This window comes from Lemur catta, chromosome 5, assembly GCF_020740605.2.
Source record: "Lemur catta isolate mLemCat1 chromosome 5, mLemCat1.pri, whole genome shotgun sequence".
Taxonomy (NCBI): Eukaryota; Metazoa; Chordata; class Mammalia; order Primates; family Lemuridae; genus Lemur; species Lemur catta.
Window position 1 is genome coordinate 37817211 of NC_059132.1, and position 22285 is coordinate 37839495.

General features: G+C 37.1%; 1 protein-coding gene across 1 annotated transcript in view; it reads right to left on the bottom strand.

Annotated features, from left to right (window-relative positions):
• The window catches only part of LOC123638761, a 76880-nt gene that overhangs the window by 48901 nt on the left and 5694 nt on the right, over window positions 1-22285 (bottom strand). The window contains exons 7-14 of the mRNA XM_045552591.1: window positions 20431-20479; window positions 16869-17016; window positions 16235-16290; window positions 14293-14422; window positions 9050-9140; window positions 2675-2757; window positions 2477-2559; window positions 1061-1152 (exon numbers count right to left, since the gene is read on the bottom strand). Coding sequence (XP_045408547.1) covers window positions 1061-1152; window positions 2477-2559; window positions 2675-2757; window positions 9050-9140; window positions 14293-14422; window positions 16235-16290; window positions 16869-17016; window positions 20431-20479 — 732 coding nt within the window. The remainder of the gene's footprint in view (window positions 1-1060; window positions 1153-2476; window positions 2560-2674; window positions 2758-9049; window positions 9141-14292; window positions 14423-16234; window positions 16291-16868; window positions 17017-20430; window positions 20480-22285) is intronic.

A 22285-nucleotide genomic window follows, 5' to 3' on the forward strand; every position in this document is an offset into this window, starting at 1 on the left:
AAAACCATAATGCTATTATTCTACCCCAAGAAACTTTCTCCTTCAGTTGAATAAACTGACTCTTCATTCCTTTCTTCCCTTATTTACAGACCATTCTTCCCAACAAGGAGCAATTTCTATACTCACCTTCCCTGTACCATTCAAATTTTGGTTTCTAGAACCTGACTCAAGAAGCGCTTCCATTGTAATGGCTCTGGATTAACTCTGATCACTATAGGAACCGTCCCTCTACCCCTTTTCACAGCACCGTGGTACATGGTCATAAAGGGGGTGTGTGTGTGTGTGTGTGTGTGTGTGTGTGTGTGTGTGTGTGTGTGTGTGTGTGTGTGTGTGTGTGTGGTGTTCCCTCTACCCCCTTTCACAGCACCTTTGTACTTCTTGCTATATGGTCATAAGGGTGTGTGTGTGTGTGTGTGTGTGTAGCGTTTCCGAACTGGGGTAAAATATACATAACATAAAACTTACCCTTTTAACCACTTTTAAGTGCACAATTCAATGGCATTAGCTATATCACAGTGTTTTCCAACCATCATCAATATCCATTTCCAGAACTTTTCCATCATCCCAAAAAGAAACTGTCCCCATTAAACAATAACTCCCCCATCCCCCAACCTCTGGCAGCCTCTATTGTACTTTCTGTCTCTATGAATTTGACTACTTAGGTACCTCACATAAGTGGAATTATACAATATTTGTCCCTTTGTGTCTGGCTTCTTTCCTGTAACATAATGTTTTTGGGGTTCATCCATGCATTAGAATTTAATTTCTTTTAATAACAGTCCATTGTATGGATATATTAACACTATCATTTATCCAGCATTTTTTAAATATATATCCGTGCTTGCCTGTCTTTACAATTGGATTAAAAATTCTTTAAGAATAGCGTTTTAGGATCATACAGTGGTAGACCACGAAGAGACTTAAGGAGGGCATTTAAGTCATCCCCTCTTCATATAGATGAAGAACCACAAACCTAGAAGGGCTAAGTGACGTACATGAGATAAATGCTGTTGGTGGGTGATCACACATCTGTCACCTTGTTTTGAAATCTAATACTTACCTGCACAGGTATATCTGGTTTAAAAGTTTCATTATGCAATTCTGTGCTTTCTTTGCATCTTTTGAATAAAGTGGACTCCTTCTGTACCTAACCTAAACCACCACCACAACAACAAAATGATCACATTTTGGTTAAATATAAATATGTAAGTAGAGTGCGTGGTTTGTGTTAAAAAGACGCTGCCAGCACATGGTAATATTCATAGCTAGCATTAGTGTTCAAGAACTATGATAAGGCATCCCCCTACACACCTTTCAGGCATTAGCAATACAGAACAAGCTAAAATGGAAAAATTTATATTCATGCTACCAATACGCATATTGAATACTGTGAACAAATACCCATAATAAATCGGCTTACATTGGTATCGCAGAAAGTAAGACAGGACTTTGAAGATCTTCCAAGTTAGTTAAATGAATTTGGTTAGGATAAGATACTTTTCTCGAAAGTGCTAATAAGTCATTAGAGATTTATAAATAACTGGACAGAAAAAGGAGGGGACTAAAATAGCTCTAATGTTCATCCCGTAGACAAGATTTTAGGACAACCTGTACATGCATGTGTCTCAAGACCTGCCACAACTCAGCTGACCAACCAGCCACAGTCTACCTCCTTCTTTGTCCCCAACTCCTCTCCAGTCCTTCGCTTGGTTCCCTCTTTTCTCTTCCTTATCTATTAGCATGACCAAATCATTGTTTTCCGGTAGTTCAGCTGTGTGAAAACACTACCATTGAAACCAAACCATGCTTCTGATTTCCACATAGGTCCCTTTGGTCCTATTGGAGCAAATGGACATGGAACAGATATAAATACAAACTACAATTCACAAAGACATTAAAATCAGTGGTCACATCTATGACAAATACTTCTCCCCAAAGATGCAGGAGCATCTTCAGATAACACCATTGATGAATGACATGAACTTGTGACTTTAAGCTTTTAATGAACTAATTTTTTCTTTTTTTCAGCTTTCTGGAGGTATAACTGACAAATAAAAGTTGTATATGTTCAAGGTATACATATGATATATGTGCACTCTGTGAAGTGATTACTACAATCAAGCTAATTAACATATCCATCACCTCACCAAACTGTGTGTGTGTAAGAATAATGAAGACCTCAAATCTCAAGTATACAGTAACATCACCATTAACCAGTTACCACACTGTACATTAGGTCTCCCGAATTTACTCATCTTGTAACTGAAAGTCTGTACCCTTTGGCCAGCATCTCCCATTTCTTCTACCCCAACCCCTGGCAACAGCCCTTCCACTCTGTTTCTATGAGATCAACTTTTTTAGATTCCACAGGTAAGTGAGCTTGTGCAGTGTTTGTCTGGCTTGTATCACTTACCAGAATGTCCTTCAGATTCATGGCAAGTTCGCTTTCCACTTTTAGTGCTATTAGGACTATTACCTTGTATTTTCTTCTCAGTTCTCTAGTGAAGTTTTCAAAGGTTGTGAGAAGTGCAGACTCATTCAAGCTCTCTGGCACAACTTCTCAGGATGGAGTGAAGATGCCTTATGGACAACAAACATAACACATTACATAAAACTAACCGCTTCTCCATCCTCAAGGCCTGAGGTCCCCCCAATGCCCACACTGTGACCCTGCCCAAGGCCACCTCTCTGGAGGATCTCCTCAGTTCCACGCCTTCGACTATCAGCTTCTCACCCTCCCTCTCGCCTGAGCTCTCGCTAGTGGCAAACAAGTTCCCAATGGACTGTCGAGCATCCCCTTCTCAAAACCCACCCAATTCTTTTCTTCCCCATCTAAACCGCTCTCTTCCTTTCTATACCCTCAGCTATGACGTCATCTCACTTCTTCTTTCTTCCCATACCCACCCTATTCACTACTGATTTTCCCTCTGAAAATTCTGGAATCCAATTTCACTAAATCACTCAGTGAATATTTGGATGTTACTAAGCACAAGGAGTTGTGTAATGGGGCCAACAGGCCGTGGGCAGTAAAGAGGCAAGTGTCCTTTCTTCCCCCTGCTCCTGCTACCCCCGGTCTCCCTGTGGATCCCCGGACACGCCAGGCATATTCTCGCCTCAAGGCCTTTGCACCTGAGGTTCCTTCTGACTATAGCACTTCCCCATATATCTGCACTAAGGACTTCTCTGGCCACCCAATCTAAAATTTCAACACAGCCTCCCAACTTTTTAAACCCCTTTCCCTGCTTAACTTTTTCTTAGCTTTCCTCACATAGAACATACTACATGTTTTACTTTTCTTGTGCATTATCCGTCTCCCCACTGGGAGGTCAACTCCAATGAGGTCAGGCATCTTGCCTGTTTTCTTCCCTACAATACCCCTGCCACCTAGAAAAGTGTCTGGCATGGAGTAGACACTCATTAAACATTTGCTGAATAAATGAAGGAATACCCAGCTCCTACAAATAAGATACTGGACATGCCCAAAGGAGATCTCGATAAAATAGATAAGAATTGATTTCAGTTCTCTTATTCTGATTCTCTTACTGGTGAGGATAGAGGTAGAGAAGCAACACAAACTTTAGAGACCTAAATACCAACTATATAAACAGATAAATAGAAATTAAGAAATTTGGTATTTTAAGATCTGCTAGAACTACTTTTGGGGGAAAGCTCTAAACATACTAATTTTTAGAACTTGCACCACAGCAGGAAATACCAGTTACCAACTTCAAGGTGACAAAACGAATAGGAAAATTGTGTTAAAATTATATCAAAGAATAGTCAATCTTAAAATAGTTCATGCTCTGTGGTATATATATAATAAAGGTGTTTTTTTAAGAAAAATTAATAACCTAGATTTAAATATCAACTTAGATTATTTTTATTAAAAGGAAAAAGAAAAACAAGAGAGGTAATAAATACTAATTGAGAGAAGGATGATCCAAAAGCCAAAAGGTCTAAACTAGTAATAAGAGATATGCAAATAAATGATCATATATGAATGATGAACTTCATAGGACACCTTAATTTGTATTCTATAATAGAATTATCATAAACTAGAAATCTCACTAGAGATCACATTCCTACTCTGCAGAACTTGGAAGAGCCAATATCCAGCCTCTTTGAAATAAAAATATAAATTAGTAAAATTAAAAACATAAGATATACTCTCAACTGTGAGAGATACTTTATACAAGTTAGTATCTTGTTCTTCTCACTGTACTTATATTTAGGTGTGTTCATTTATTTGAAAGGTTTGGATGGATATTTTCTATAGGGTCACATTGTTTCAAGAGCAAAAGATTTTTAAAAATCAGTGAAGGAACCCAGGTACAGCTCCATCCTCCTCTTCCAGACTCAAGGCAAACAGCACTCATGCCTGAATCTTCTGTGGTGTCTATACCCCAAGTCAGGGCCCAAAAGAACCACTTAGAAGGGATTCCAGATAGCCTCAATTAGGCACTGATGAATGACCATTACATTTCCTTCTTTGCTGACTGTTCTGCCCTTTCTGGGACATTTTATTTTCTTCTTCTTCCTCCTTTATAGCAAATTTGTAGCAAAAGCCCAAAGCACAGGCTTGAATTTGGACGTATCATATCCATGCACTACCCAGGGTAAAGCAGGGCATCGGCCAGCACAGATGCTAGTTATATCCACCAGAAAGAGAAATCCAGGAACACAGCATAAACAACCTGGTCAGCCCTTGAATTAATTATACGGAATTTGTGACCCTACTAACTAGGATCATCCAGACGGATGACTTCATGGACATGGAAGTAGCCTGACACACAGAACCCTTCTCTGAAGTGGCGATGCTGGTATAGTGCTTTACCAGTACCCAAGGTATGGCTCTCCAGAGGAACCCATGCTATGTCATGAAAGGCTACAAGTCCTAAGTGATGTCCTTGGCTAGGTTCTATTTCCATGGTAACTGCATACCTCTTTTAACCAGCACTTTTCAGCATTCTCAGAAAAGAGTTAAAGCTACACACAGAGAACATCGCAAAAATGAACACAAACATAGTAACGGTCATCTCCAAAGAAATGCGAAATCCATGTGTTTGTGGGTGGCTGGCAGACGGGGTGTGTCCTTGCTCTCACAAGAACATAGCTTTCTTTATTTCCATGATAACTGAAGACTTTGGCAATCTGAGGAGCTTCTGAACTTGTTTGGGGTGGCCTCCAAGGCACAAGTTTTAGAGAACACAGTTTGGTGTTCACACTGCATTTTTAAACTCATATTTCTGGTAAAAACAATTGTTAACGCTCGACAAGAACCAATCCTATGGTTAATAGCCAGGTCACCTAAGTTAAGGCATTTTTTTTAAACATTGCTCTGAAGCGACACCCTGTGGCACAGAATGATAAAGGCCAACAGAATAGTGTCTTCACCAAAAGTTCTCCTATGTGATATTTACAGCACTTCCTCACTGCCAAGTCCTTTGTTTATTCTACCAACGTTTATCAAGTGCCGAGAATATGAAAAATTAAGGACCATCTTTACCATTGAATTACTCAGTCTGATGGGAACTGCTAAAATATCTTTGGTATGCATTAATGCACATTTTAAAAATCTATAAACCAATTGACAAATATTTGTGACCACGTATAATTGCTTATTCAAATATGGAATCATGCAGAAGTACATCATTAAATGTTGGGTTTTTTTATAAGTTTCTTACTCGGTTACCTTGGCAAATACAGAATGCCTCTACATGGGAGGCACTGAACTAGGCATTCACAGCACTGAATGGAATGAAGGAGCTAAGCACCTAACTCCTTTCTGATTCTGGGGGCCTCTCTAAGAAGGCAGATGAGGGCAAAATGCTATACCATAAATAAAATTACCCTGCTTGCTTTCAGTTCTGGAAGCACAGCACATCAAAAGTTCTCGGGTAAACATTAAAACACAAGTAAGGCTGGGTGCAGTGGCTCACACCTGTAATCCCAGGACTTTGGGAGGCTGAGGTCAGAAATTTGAGACTAGCCTGAGCAAGAATTAGACCTGTGTCTCTACAAAAAAATAGAAAAATTAGCTGGGCATGGTGGCACATATGCCTGCAGTCCCAGCTACCCAGGAGGCTGAGGCAGGAGGATCACTTGAGCCTAGGAGTTTGAGGTTGCTGTGACCTATGATGATGCCATTCACTCTAGCCCAGGTGACAGAGTGAGACCCTGTTTCAAATAATAATAATCATGGTGATGATGATGATGATTATAACAAAGACTTCCTATCCCCAAAATTCCCAGGTAATTTGACAGGTGATTTCTACCAAACTTTTAAGAAACAGTTACCTTATTGTAGATGAACTTTCCCAGAAAAGCAGAGAGAGAGGTGCTCAGCCTCCCTCCACAGGCTGCTGTGACACTGATTTCAATGATAGCAGGAGAAAAGCTTAAGTCTGTTCCTCATGAATGTAGATGTAAAGCTCATTAATAAATTATGAGCTAAAAACACCCAAGAGTATATATTTTTTTAAACACACCATGATCAAGTGAGGTTCATCCCAGGAACACAAGTGTGGTTCGACAACATAATACCTATCAGTGTAACTTGCCACATTAATAAACAAAAAAGACCACCCCTCTACTCTTTGTTTCTATGCGTTTTACTTTTTAAAATTCCACATATAAGTACAGTCATGCAGTGTTGGTCTTTCTGCATCTGTCTTACTTCACTTAACATAGAAGGGTGGTTACTAGGGCCCAGTGGGTGGAGAAAATGGGAGATATTGGTCAAAGGGTACAAACTTTCAGTTATGAGTAAGTTCTGGAAACTTAATGCACAGCATGATGACTGCAGTGAATAATAATGTATATGGACTTAAAATCTGCTAGGAGAGTAGATCTTAACTATTACGACACACACAGAAAAAAAAAGATAACTATGTGAGGTGATCAATATGTTCGTTAGTTTGATTATAATCATTTAACAATGCATATGGACATCAAAACATCACCAATACATACCTTAAATATATACAATGTTTATTTGCCACCTATACCTCAATAAATTTGGAAGGAAAAAAATGAACTAAAGGAGAAAATTCATTTGATTATCTCAGTTGATGCAGGAAACACATTTTGTAAAGTTCAATACTATTTATGATTCAAAAAAACTCAGAGCAAACTCTGAATGGAAAGGAACTTCTTTAACTTGGTAAAGATTATATACCAAAAATATGCAGCAAGTATATATTTTACTTAACAAAGAGACTTCAGATTCATTTGTTACAGAGTTAAAAATAAGAAAAAAATGCAGACTTTCACTGCTATGTTTAACATATACTGAAGATACTAGCCAATGCTATGAAGAATGGAAAACAAAAGATCTAAGTATCAGAAGGGGAGAGATAATCTATTATTTTTTGCAAATAATAGAATCATCAACTTAGAACCAAGAGAATCAACAGAGAAATTATTATAAGAGCCCAGAAGGTTGTCAGATGCAGGATTATAACAGTCAAAAGCATTTCTCTGCTTTAGCAGTAACAAATTTAAAAACAACAGTAACAAAATCATAACAAAATCACAAATATCTAGGAACTAACATCAACAATACATAAGCCCTTCATGGAGAAAACTTTAAAATTCTATAAAACACACAGACAATACAAATCAATGGAAAGACATTTCGTTCTCTAGCTAAAGAAATCCTGTATTATTGAGAATTAACTTTTAAGTACACTAGATCAATGAAAAAATCAAAATAAAAAATAGAAAATATTTTAAACTAAATAACAAATGTTATATATTAAAGAATATTTCAAACTAAACAATAACAAATGTTATATATTGTAGAATATATTATATCCTACAATGTCGGATTCACCTAAAGCAGTACTTACAAATGTACAGCATTTTGTATTAAAACAGTAAGTAATATATGATAATATGACTTTTTGGTAGAAAAGAATTTCACATGACTAACCACAGAAGAAAGATTGGTGAATTAGCATTCACTAAAATTAAAACCTTTTATCAAAACAGCAATTATAAATTCATATACAGAGAGATAAGTGCAAACCACAAAGCAGAAGATATTTATAACATATATAACCAAGGACTCATGTCCAGAATATACAAAGAATTCCTAGGAATCAATTTTGTATTTGATTCCACTACTTTTTTTCCCCACTTGTGCGTTCTGAAAAAATACTGTATGTTCAGAAGAGCTTGTCAGATGTGGGCAGTTTAAAGAAGGATTATAAAGCAAACATCTGCAAAGTGGACGGTGATTTGTAGATATTTATTGTGTTACTATTTGAAAAACAATTTATAACTATTTGAATCTTTCTGATACATAATTTAAAATGTAAAGAAAAAACACACAGTTAAGAGACACCATAAAGAGTAGAGAGGTGTTATATTAATTCATTATGTTATATTCTATACATTATATACCGTATCATAGACAACACTGTGAACTAGACTGGAAACTTTCATAGCACTGTGATTATGAGAAAATGAATTCAGAAGTTTTAATAATTTGTCCAGACAACCTTTTAGAACACTTCTTATAAATTGCAAGTGACCTACACACTTGGGGATGGAATAAGCTCTAGATCAAATCCTTAGGTGCCCCCACCATGCCCTCCTCTGAGACAAGAGAGGAGGTGTGAACAGCTGGTGGATTCTGGTCTCAGGCTGTATTTTCCTTGGCACAAGCGGTTCTGGTTCCCGAGTGAACTGAATGAAGCCCCCGTTTCTCCTCTTAACCTGCATGAACACCTACCTGGACCTCTGCTCACCCCATGGCCTGACAATAGTCACTCTATAAAGTGATTTTATCTGCTCCAATGTAACAGCCCAGCCTGCCAAAATCAAATCTCATTGTATTCTATAAGAAAAAGAGTTTATTATTCTCTCACCTCTATCTTCCAAGTTTTGCAGCGTATGTTTGAAGCTAGTACTCTCCAGTAATGACTCTTGGTTCACAATCTTAAAAACAAAACAGACCACAAACATATGTATTTTATGGCAAAATAAGAAACAAGTGGTGCTGTGTTACCCCTTAATATTAATTCTGGAAAACCAGATGAATTACCAACAATTAAGTAGTGCCTTATATACATTTTCTTCATCTTCTGAGTGCTCTGAGGAAGAGAACTTGCTCAGTGGGTGAGGACCTCGAAGCCCTAAGTGTTAGAAAAGTTTCAAGTGAATAAATACACCAAGTAAAACCTGGAAGCAGTAACATTTCACTATCGCTCTAGATATTAAATCTCATCATCAAAAAAAAAGAAAAGAAAAGAAACACAGTCCTAAATAAAACAAAAAACTACTGACTGTATCTTTCTGGGCATAGATGCCTATTAGGTTTGTAGCTCTGTAGATAAAATGAATAGCCTGGTACCTCAACTGGATCAGCACCTTCAGTAGCTGCCCATCTGGCCCAACTACATTGGCAAGGATTCTTCAACCTCAATCTTGTGATTCTTTCCCTGCTCTCCCTCAGATACCCCTTCCTTATTTCCTTTTATTCTTTATGAATTGAAATATATATATATATATAGTGTAATGATTATCACCATCAATTTAATTAACACATCACTACTCACGCTGTACATTAGATCCCCAGAACTTGTTCATCTTATAACTCAAGTTTGTATCCTTTAATAACTCCCATTACCCCACCTCCCAGTCCCTGGCAACCGCTGTTCTACCCTCTGCTTCTATCAGTTCGACATTTTTAGAATCTACATATGAGATCACATGGTATTTATTTTTCTGTGTATGGTTTATTTCACTTAGCATAGTATTCTCCAGGTTCATCCATGTTGTCACAAATGACAGACTTTCCTTTTTTATGGCTGAATAATATTTCTGTGTGTATGTGTGTGTACACCACATTTCTTCATCCATTTATCCATTGATGAACATCTGTGATGATTTCATTTCTTGGCTCTTATAAGTAATGCTGCAATGAACACAGCGGTACAAAATTCTCTTTGAGATACTGATGTTATTTCCTTGAGAAGGGGGATTGATGGACTGCATGATAGTTCTATTTTTAACTTTTTGAGGAAACTCCATAATGTACTCCACAATGAGTATACCAATTTATATTCCCACCAACAGTGTACAAGGGTTCCCTTTTCTCCACACCCTTGGCAATACTTGTTATCTCTTATCTTTTTGATAAGAGCCATCCTAACAAGAATGATATCACATTATGGTTTTGATTTGCATTTCTCCAACAATTAGCAATGTTGATCACCTTTTCATATACCCATTGGTCATTTGTACATCTTCTTTGGAAAAATTTCTACTCAGGCCCTTTGCCCATTTTTAATTGAATTGTTTTCTTGCCGTTGAGTTGTGTAAGTTCTTGACATATTCTAAATACTAACCCCTTATCAAATATAGAGCTTGCAAAAATTTTCTTCCATTGTGTAGGTTGCCTTTCCCTTTTATTGTTTTCTTTGCTGTGCACAAGGTTTTGAGTTTGATGTAGTCCCACTGGTTTATTTTGCTTCTGTTCCCTGTGCTTCTGGGGTCATCAAAAAAATCATTGCCAAGAGCAATGTCAAGGAGTTGTTTTTTCCCTCTATTTTCTTCTAGTAATTTTACAGTTTCAGATCTTAAAGCCTTTAATCCATGTTGAGTTAATTTTTGTATACAGTGTAAGACAAAGGTTTCATTCTTTAGCACGTGGATATCCAGTTTTCCCAATACCATTTATTGAAGAGACTTTCTTTTCCCCATTATGTATTCTTGGTGCCCTTATCAAAGAGTAATTGATTGGATGTGTGGGTTATTTCTGGACTCTCTATTCTGTTACCTTGGTCTATGTGTCTGCCTCTATGCCAGGACCATCTTGTGTTAATTACTATAATTGTTAAATATAATTTGAAATCAGGAAGTGTGATGCCTCTGGCTTTGTTCTTGCTCAAGATTGCTTTGGTTATTAGGAATCTTTTGTAGTTCCACATGAATTTGGCGATTGTTTTTTTCTATTTTTGTGGAAAATGCCACTGGACTTTTAATAGAGATTACATCAAATCTTTAGATGGCTCTGAGTAATATGACATTTTAATAATACTAATTCTTCCAATCCATGCACGAGGACTATTTTTCCATTTTATGTCATACAGGTCTTTCACTTTCTTGGTTAGATACATTCTTAAGTATTTTTCTGAGCTATCGTAAATGGTATTTTCTTGATTTCTTTTTCATATTGTTCACTGTTAGTGTTTAGAAACACAACTGATTTTGTTGTTGTTGATTTTGTATTCTGTAACTTTACTGAATTCATTTATTTTAATTCTAACAGTTTTTTGGTGAAGTCTTTAGGGTTTTCTATTTATAAGATCATGTAATCTGCAAACAGAGACAATTTAACTTCTTCCTCTCAAATCCGGATGTCTTTTATTCCTTTTCTTGCCTAACTGCTCTGGCTAGGACTTCCAGTACTATGTTGAACAGAAGTGGTGAGAGTGGGCACCTTGGTCTTACTCTTGATCTTAGAGGAAAAGCTTTCAGCTTTTCATCATTGAGTAGGATGTTAGCTGTGGGCTTGTCATATGTGGCCTTCAAGTTGAGGTACCTTCTGTACCTAATTTGTTGAGTTTTTTAAAACATAACATGATGTTAAATTTTGTCAAATGTTTTTTCTGTATCTATTGAGATGATTCTATGAATTTATCCTTCATTTTGTTAATGTAGTTTATCACATTTATTGATTTGCATATGTTAACCATCCTTGCATCCCACTGATAAATCCCACTCGAACATGATGTATGATCCTACTACTGTGCTGAATATGGTTTGTCAGTATTCTTTGAGGCTTTTACATCTATCTTCACCAGAAATATTGGCCTGTAATTTTCTTTTCTTGTAGTATTGGTATCTGGCTTTGGTAATAGGGTAACGTTGGCCTTTTAAAATGAGTTTGGAAGTGTTCCATCCTCCTCAATCTTTTGGAAGAGTTTGAGAAGGATTGGTACTAATTCTTTAAATGCCTGGTGTAATTCACCAGTGAAGCCATTTGGTCTTAGACTATTCTTTATTGGGAGGTTTGATTACTGATTCAATCTTCTTACTCATTATTCAGATTTTCAATTTCTTCATATTTAGTCTTGGAAGGTTGACTGTTTCTAGGAATTCATCCATTTCTTCTAGGTTGTCTAATTTGTTGGAGAATAATTTGCCCAGTTCATAGTACTGTCTTATGATCCTTTGTATTCCTGCGGTGTATGTTGTACTATCTCCTTTTCCATTTACAAATTTTATTTGAGTCCTCTCTCTTTATCTCTTGGTTAGTCTAGCTAAATATTTGTCAATTTTGTTTATCTTCTCAAAAAAACCAACTCTTAGTTTCACTGATCATTTCTGTTGTCTTTTTAGTCTCTATTTCTTTTATTTATGCTCTAATATTTATTATGCCCATCCTTATGCTGACTTTGGGTTTACTTTGTTCTTTTCCAGGTTCCTGAGGTGTGAAGTTAGGTTGCTTTAGATTTTTTTTTTCTTACTGTAGGTACTTAATTGCCACAAAATTCCCTATTATAATAACACTGCTTTTGCTGTGTCCCATAAGTTTTGGTATATTGTGTTTCTGTTTTCATTTGTCTCAAGATACTTTTTAATTTCTCTTTGATTTTTTCTTTGATCCACTGTTTTATTCAGGAGTGTGTTGTTTAATTTCCACATATTTGTGGATTCTCCAGTCTTCCTCCTATTACTATTTCTAGTTGCATACCCTCATGGCCATAAAAGACATTTGAGATTATTTAAAGCTTATCAAATTTGTTAAGATGTGTTTTGTGGCCCAACATATGATCTATCCTGGAGAACGTTCAATGTACACTTGAGAAGAATGTGTGTTCCACTGTTGTTGAATGGAACGTCCAGCATATGTCTGTTAGGTTCATTTGGTCGACAGTATTATTCAAGTCCACTGTTTCCTTATTGATTTTCTGTCTACATAATCTATCCCTTTTTGAAAATGGCATGTTAAAGAACTTTACTAGGTTTCTATAGCTGTCTATTTCTCTTTTCAGTTCTGTTAATATTTGCATTATATATTTAAGTGCTGTAATGTTGAGTGCATATATATTTACAATTGCTCCACCCTCTTGATGAAGTAAGCCCTTTTACCATCATACAGTGATGATAGGTGCTGTAATGTTGAGTGCATATATATTTACAATTGCTCCATCCTCTTGATGAAGTAAGCCCTTTTATCATCATACAGTAACCTTCTTTGTCTCTTGTGACAGACTTTGACTGAAAGTCTACTTTGTCTGATATAAGCATAGCCAACAACTGTGCTATCTCTTGGTTATCATTTGCAGGGAATATCTTTTTCCATTCCTTCACTTCCAGTTTATGTTTGTCTTTAAGGCTAAAGGGAGTCTCTTATAAACAACATACTGTTGGATCTTGTTTCTTCTATCCATTCAGCCACTCTGTGTCTTTTGATAGGAGAATTTAATCCACCTATATTTACAGTGATTATTGATAAGGACTTACTACTGCCATTTTGTTAACTGTTTATTGACTATTTTGTAGTCCCTTTGTTCCTTTTTTCCTCATCTTGCTGTCTTCCTTCCTTTTCCTCTTTAATGCTATATTTTTCTCTCTCCTTTTTTTTTTCTTTTCTCTACTTGTTTTCTTCCAGTGGCAGCTCCACTAAGAAGTTGTCAGTGAAGTGTTTACTAAGTGTCATTGTATGCCTGGCAATGTGCTAAGCTGCAGAATAACAAAGGGGAACAATACGATATCACTACTCTTAATAAACTTAAAAGATAGACAGTTAAAATAAAATACAATGAGAGTTAAGATAAAGCTTCTAAGTCAAGAGTTGGCAAACTCTGGCCCCCAAGCCAAATATAGTCTGCTACGTGATTTTATAAATAAAATTTTATGGAAACACAGCCACAGTTGTTGGTTTACATCTTGTCTGAGGTCAGTTTTGTGCAATAACTGGAGAGTTGAATAGCTACAATAGAAACTATATGGATCAAAAACCAAAAACTACTTACTATCCGGTCCTTCACAGACAAAAGTTTACCAACCCCTGCTACAGGTCATCATTTGAGTCGTCTTGCTTCTTTAAAAGAGGAAGAACACCAGCAATTCTTATACGTAAGCTGATCTCCAATGTCAAAGCAAAATTAAAACACAACATCTTCCATTCTTTGCTAATAAAGACATTAAAAGGGAAGAACAATCTTACCTTCACACTTTCTTCAATAGATACTAAAAGAAAAATGTTTTGTTTATCTCAAACTACTTTTCCCAAAATACAATTTTTTCTGTGTAAGACGACAGAAAATCACGTACCTGTTTTTTTCGCAGAATCTTCAAGAGTTAAAAAGGCAGAACTACTTGGGAATTTTGTTTCAGAAATTTGCGGAGGGATGGTGTCATTTTGCCTGGACACGTCTTTCCGTAATGGTCTTAGAAGTTTAGCCTAAAATACAGAACCTCTTTAAAGTATTAGTATTCATAATCATTCAAAACAAAAATTCCAAGACATTTTCTTTTATTTATTTTTGTAGAGACAAGGTCTTGCTATGTTACCCAGGCTAGCCTCAAACTCCTGGGCTCAAGTGATCCTCACACCTCCACCTTTCAAAGTGCTGGGATTACAGGCACGAGCTACTCTGTCCAACCCAAGACATTTCCAATATCCTTTTAAGAAACTTAAAAATTGGATTTACTCCATTTGAAGATAAATGTGAAGACCACAGATCCCTGAATCAGAAGAACATTAGGTCATATTTCAATTGATAACTTTAAATTAGTGGTTCTCAAACTGTGGCCCAGACCGGAGCATCAGCAATACCCGGGAATGTGGCAGAAATGCAAATTCGCAAACCCCAACTATAACCTGCTCAATCAAAAACACTAGGGATAGGACTAAGGAATCTGTGTTTTAGCAAGCCATTCTGGTCATTCTGATGACCATGAATGTTTGGGAACCACTGCTCTAAATCAGGGGCCAGCAAACTACAGCCGCTGCCTGTTCTTGTAAATAAAGTTTTATTGGAACACAACACATCCATTTCTTTCCATGTTGTCTATAGCTGTCCTCTGGCTACAAAGGCAGAACTGAGTAGTTGCCACTGAGACTGTACGGCTCTCAAAGCCTAAAATATTTTACTATCTGGCCTTTTACAGAAAAAGTTTACCAATCCCTGCTCTAAATTATTCTCATATACAGAGAAAACTGTATTTAGAATACTAATATTTGCACAAGACCAGCAATGTCCTCATTGAAAATCAGCATAGACTTCTTGACAGTTGCACAGTCTACGTTTATGGATTTCTCAAGCTGTGATGTTTCTTTGGTGCTTATTTAAGACAAATGCTGTATTTATTAGAAACTGTTCTTTTGGCCCATTTCTAACTGATAACTCATTGTTTCAGGCAGAACTGGTCAATGAATAGTTAAGAGATTACTCTGGCTCACAGGTTTAGCCTACCTCTGTCCTTACAGGACATGAGAGCCCTTTAGATTCACATAGGGCAACATGCCCCAGGCTGACTCAAGAAAGCAGACAGAGCTATGGCTGGAGCGCCACCTGCATGGTATTTCTGCAAGGGCAGGCAGTGTGCTGTTGACACCCTCAGAATCACAGCAGCTGCCCTTTATAAAATCCCTAGGTATGTGGCACTATACTCTGTAGTCCTTATATATCTCATTTGATGAGAAACAAAAACCAACTGCTGAGAGAGGTAATTCAGCTAGTAAGAGGCAAAATTTGGTTTTGAATGAGTGCAGACACTGAAAACCAAATTCTTAACTACTCTGATGTAACAAAAAGGATAAGTGAAGAAAAATTAAGAAAGCTTTGAGGCTTTATTCAATATTTATATAAGCTTAAAGGCATCCCAACCACTGACAAAGGAAATAAATGATTAAATCATTAAAAGCTTTGGAAGTGACATCTCAACAAACAAAACTAAGGGAAGAACTTAATGAGTTTACTTTAAAATGTAAATTCAATATACAAATGTATATTTGTAGGAAATTGGCCCAGATTTTTAGCATCATTCATAGTAAACATCCTTTGGCAACGTTTGGGAACAATGAAAAAAGATCCGAAATCTTTACCCAAGATTCATATGAAATGTTCAGAAGTCCTTGCAGTTTCTATTGGCAGTGATTCACATACCAGTAAACCAATGGTTTGTTATTCTCGTATTCCTGAAAATTATTTGAGAAATAAATGCAGTCTAACCCACAGGGCATGTGGCAGCCAAGATAAAATTTACTTACTTGGTCTTTCTTGTGGTCATGGTCACTGCCACTACTGAGAGGGAAAAGTGGCAAGACTGAAATGAAAGAAAACAAATACATGCTGGATACGTTGACTTACAAGACATAAATTCATTTTCCCCCTTCCAACATGCAAATACTAAAAAGCAACTCCCACTTATGTTCAAATGTCTAAAGTTCCCTTTCTAATCATTCAACCTTGTTCCTCACCACCCAGAATGAATTCTCTGCCCCAGACTTGCCCCGAATGTCACTCTCATATCCTTGTTTTGTCCTTGTAGTTTTTCCTAACTAATAACGCTTCCCTGTCTCCTCTTCAGATCCTACGCTTTTTCCCAAGCATCAGCTAAGGTCCCACCCATCTCTTCCTTGCAGATTTTCGTGATGATTCCAGCTCATGCCAGATTCCTTTCATTTGAACTCCTACTCCATTTATCCATAGCTCACATTTAATTGCTGGTTAATCCCATATTCTTCTGTTTCATGTTTCATTTCGCCTTTCCAATGTAATTATAGCAGGGAAAGAGACCTCATGATCATATATTTCTTTGGTACCTTTTCCTACCACATACTAAAAAATAAATACCTACTGATTTATTTGAAAAGTGACTCAAAAGACATATGCCAAACTTACTTCTTATACTACTCCTGGTTCTTATCTTTTTTCTACTAGAGTATGATTTTAGGGATTTCTTCTTTTGGTTACTGGTCCAAGATAGTTCACTAGTACTGGTACTTGAATCTTGACTACTCTCAGAGAAGAGATGTTTCCTGTAATTAAACTTTTACAAACACAGATGAGAAATGAGAACTTTTAAAGGGATGTTAGTGCCACTTATGGACAACTAAACATATTACCACAAAGCTAGACACAGAAGTAACTCCTTCTAGAAAACTGGGCTCTCACATAATAAAAAGACAAAGAAGTAAGGAGGCGAAGAAAAAGAAGAAAAGGATTATTCCACTACTAAATTCTCAACCAAGTTGCTATTGTAAAGGATGACAAAATCCTCTTGAACCAAATGTTTGCAACTGAAGAGAGGTTAGAGAACTGTTCAAAAGCTGAGGCACTTTAATATCGTGCCAACATTACAACTTCAAAATACTAAATCAAATGACAAAAGAAAGTATCAAAATATTTTTTGCAAAGACATGCTTCTCTGTACACTTTAGAAGAACTAAAACCAAACAGGGGGGTCATTTCTGTTTAAACCTTAAAGCATTTTGAGATTAAGCCTGGACTATAAAAGGTTAGAGATTTAGGGCAAGTTTAATCTTTCCAGTGGATTATTCAACTATATCTTGATATTTATATGAGTATTTTAAAAATCTTTTTCTGTTTTTCTATTAGTTTTTATAATGCTGAGACAAATAAACGTTTATGTTCAATTTTAATAGGGAGTTTGTTTGGATTTTAACAAAAAAGCACACTCTATTTGAGCTCTATCTCTTGGGCCCTGTCTCCAAACTGCCCTGCCTCTCCAGGGACTGCTAACAATTCATTCTCATCTCAGGCAAGGGAGGATTCTTGTGGATCCAAACACACTAAGTTGTGACAGTATCTAACATTACCTTCTCAGACAGGAAACGCATCACCCAGAGACACACCTCCTGCCTGGAATGACGAAACACAGAATCAACTCCCAACACTCACTAGGGTGACATTGTTTATGACAGCATGACCCATGAGATTTAAGGTGGGTGATGGTTATCTAGTTTTCAAATGAATTCATGTTTTGAAGACGAAATTACTTTTCCTTTAAAATATTTAGCCATTCAACGTTTTATAGAAAAGGTCATTTTTCTTAATTGATAAAAATTGTATTTATTTATGGTGCACAACATGACGTTTTGAAATACATATGCATTGTGCAATGGCTAAATCAAGCTAATTAACAGATGTTAATGTTGTTTTGGTAAGTTCACCTAAAATCTCTCTTATCAATTTTCAAGTATACAATACATTAACTACAGTCACAATACACAATAGGTCTTTTAAACTTATTCCTATCTAACTTTTTGTGTCCTTTAACCTCTCCCCAATTCGCCATCCCCACTCTCACCCACCCCCTGGTAACCACTGTTCTACTCTCTGCTTTTCTGAGTTTGACGTCCTTAGATTTCACACAGAGGTGAGATCATGCAGTATTTGTCTTTCTGTGCCTGCCTCCTTAACATGATGTCCTCCAGGTTCATCCATATTGTTGCGAATGACAAGATTCTCTTCCTTGTTAAGACTAAATAGTACTTCATTGCACATATATACACCACATCTGCTTTACCCATTTGTCTATCCATAGACACTTAGGTAGATTGAGAAGGTAATTTCTAAAAGGACCTTTGTGAGCCAGTCCTATTAGCATCTTACACTTTCTTTAAGTTAAAGAAATGGTTGGAGGAACCTGCACATTTGTTCCAGTGTTCTCCAACCCAGTGTATTGTAAAGTAAAAGTATCAATGCATTTAATGCATCCTGCATTGGATGTATTAAAGCCATGCAGCAAGGCTTTCCCAGTTTCTCTGGTTTTATATCAAAAGGTGTTGAAAGTTATTTACAGAAACAAAAGTATCTAGAGAGCAGTGGTTCTCAAGTTTGGCTGCACAGCACATTAGAATCACCAGTAGGGGGCTTTAAAAACAAACCCCCATGCCTGGCCATTGTCCTTGTCAATAAAGTCAGATTCTCTGGCAAAGGGACCCAGATCATAGTAGTTGCTCCAGCTCCCCAGGTGATGCCAATCTGAGGCCTGAGTAGCAGCAAGTGAGAACCATTGTTAGGAGGAAGCCAGAATAAGTCTTTTTTTTTTTTTTTTTTTTTTTTTTTTTTTTGAGACAGAGTGTCACTTTGTTGCCCGGGCTAGAGTGAGTGCCGTGGCATCAGCCTAGCTCACAGCAACCTCAGACTCCTGGGCTTAAGCGATCCTACTGCCTCAGCCTCCCTAGTAGCTGGGACTACAGGCATGAGCCACCATGCCCGGCTAATTTTTTTTTTGTATATATATTTTTTAGTTGGCCAGATAATTTCTTTCTATTTTTAGTAGAGACGGGGTCTCACTCTTGCTCAGGCTGGTCTCGAACTCCTGACCTCAAGCGATCCACCCGCCTCGGCCTCCCAGAGCTAGGATTACAGGCGTGAGCCACCGCGCCCGGCCCAGAATAAGTCTTAACTCATTTGTTTGAAGCTCATGATCTCAATTTTAGAAAAACTGTTCATTGAATATTCATTATAGAGATTTAAAAAAAAATACACTGACTACAGGCATAGAGCACTGTGCTTCCCAAGGTGAGAGGCCACCAGTGATGGCACACTGGACAGGTGTCATATGACACACATAGGCACAAAACCATGTCACTGAACAACACTGACTCAGAGGGAAACATTTCAATTCTTTTAAAAGCCTGCTCTATTGAGGATAAGGCTTGGGTGCTAGGTCTTTAACACTTCTACTCACTAATCTTTTTTTAAAAATAAATCAAGAACAAGATTTGGACTCAAAGCCTAATAAAGGTTGTTTTTTTTTTCTTCTTCTTTTAAAGAGTTTTAAGAAGTGCGGAGACATGACCAAGTCTGTATTTTTGGTAGATGTCTCCAGCTGTGAGTTTCAGTGTGGGGTCCATGGGCAGTGCCCATTCTCACCCGTGCTGCCACCTTGGTCACAGTAAGAGGGCGTAACCATCTCTCATCTAAGATCAGGGGCTCTTTACAAAGCTAAATGAGCACTTACTACAGTAGCAAAGGATTGACTGAAGGAGTCTATCTTTCAATATTCCCTTACCTATATGCCATCAAATGAGACTTAACATGAAATGTTATCTCCTGATGAGTTTATTGACTGGGCACATTTCTCTGTCCACCTAACTAGATGATCCCGGGTATGGCAGATTTACCTTTTCATAGTTTATAGTTACTAAGACCCATTGTATGCAATGAATTAAAAATGTAAATCAAGTGAAAGTATAGTTCAAGAGGCTAACCTTGTTATTTTCAACTGTATTTATTTTGGGGCTTACCTACTATTTGTTACAAATAATTCTGATTTTCCATTTGAAAGTGAAATGATTCCTTTTCAAATAAGTCTAAGATAAATTTAATTAAGAAAAATATAGAAAGTAAAGAGTAGAGCATTGGCATATTTTGAAGAAGGTATGCAAATAACCAAAATTCGGGAAGTATTGCTTTAAATTTATTATATTACCGACACACTTGTTTCTTGCTTTCTGTCATCCCTGGAAGCAGAATCTGCCCTAAAACACAATACATGAAATTAATGGAACTGGTAAAACCAGCACCCTCTTCTGTCCCTCACTTCACATGGCTAACTTGTCTTTCCTTCCTGTGCCCTCTGTCTGATCATGAACTCACTGCATGGGAAGTACCCCACTCTGCATGCAACTTCTTATTGTGCAACCTATTTCCATATATTCTGTGGCAGACAACATCTGTTTATCTAAAAAAAAATAAAAAATAAAAGAAACCTTTGTTGAGCCCGTTGCCTGTCAGGCATACAAAGAAAAAAGCGGCAAAGTGGGATCAGCAAATAACCAGCCCACTGGGCCAGTGCTGAAGAGCTGTGTTTCCAAAGCCTAGATCTACCTTAGAATCCCCTGAGGTGCTGTAAACAAAAGCTCTTGCTGTGATGCGTGATGCTCAGCATCTTCCATAGACCTGTCGGCCATTTGTACATCTTCTTTGGAGAAATGTCTATTCAAGTCTTTTGCCCAGTTTTACTTGCTCTGATTTTTTTTACTATTGATTTATAGGAGTTACTCATATATTTTAATGTTAATTTCTTATCAGATATATGGTCTGCTAGTATAAAATACACAAAAGATAACAAGTGTTGGTGAGGATGTGAAACAATTGGAACCCTGTACACTGTTGGTGGAATGTAAAATAGTGTAGCTGCTATGGAAAACAGTTTGATGGGTCCTCAAAAAAAATTAAAAATAGAGCTACAGTATGATCCAGCAATCCCACTCCTGAGTATACATCCAAAGGAAATGAAATCAGTATGTGGAAGAGACATCTGCACTCCCATGTTCATTGCAGCGTCATTCACAACAACCGGGATATAGAATCAACCTAAGTGTCCACCAACAGATGAATGGATAAATAAACGTGGCATAAGAAAACAATGGATACTATTCAGCCATAAGAAAGAAAGAAATCCAACAATGTGTGACAACATGGATGAACCTGGAGGACATTATGTTAAGTGAGACAAGCCACTCACAAATGGACAAATACTTCATGATCCCACTTATACAGGTATCTAAAACAGTCAAACTGACAGAAACAGTAGATTGGCAGTTGCCAGAGGCTGGGGAGAAGGGGAAATGAGGAGTTGTTCTACAAGTGTAAAGTGTCAGTTATACAAACAAGATGAGTAAGTTCTAGAGATCTGCTGTACAACATTTGCCTATAGTTAACAATACTGTATCATGCACTTAAAAAGGGGTTAAGAGGATAGATGTCATATTAAGTGCTCTTACCACAATAAAAATGGACAAAAGAAAAAAGCTAATACACCATTTCCAGGCAGCCACTGATCTGTCTCTATAGTTTCAGGAATTTTCTAGACTTCCATATTCTATCCATACTGTAGAATTTTATGCAAATGGAATCATACAGTATGTACTCTTTCTGTCTGGCTTCTTTCACTGGGAATAGTTATTTCGAGATTCATTCATGTTATGTATTTCAACAGTTTATTCCTTTTCATTTCTGTGTAGTATTCCATTGTGTGTATATACTGAAATTTGCTTATCCATTCATCTACTGATGGACATTTGGGTTATTTCCAGTTTGGAGCTATCACAAAGAAAGTGGGTATAAACATTCATGTACATCCCTTTGTGTGGACTAATGTTGTCACTTCTCCTGTGTAAATACCTAGAATTGGAATACTGGGTTAGGATGGGTACACGTTTAACATTTTTTTTTTTTTTTTGAGGCAGACTCTCACTCTGTTGCCCACGTTAGAGTGCCGTGGCGTCAGCCTAGCTCATAGCAACCTCAAACTCCTGGGCTCAAGCGATCCACCTGCCTCA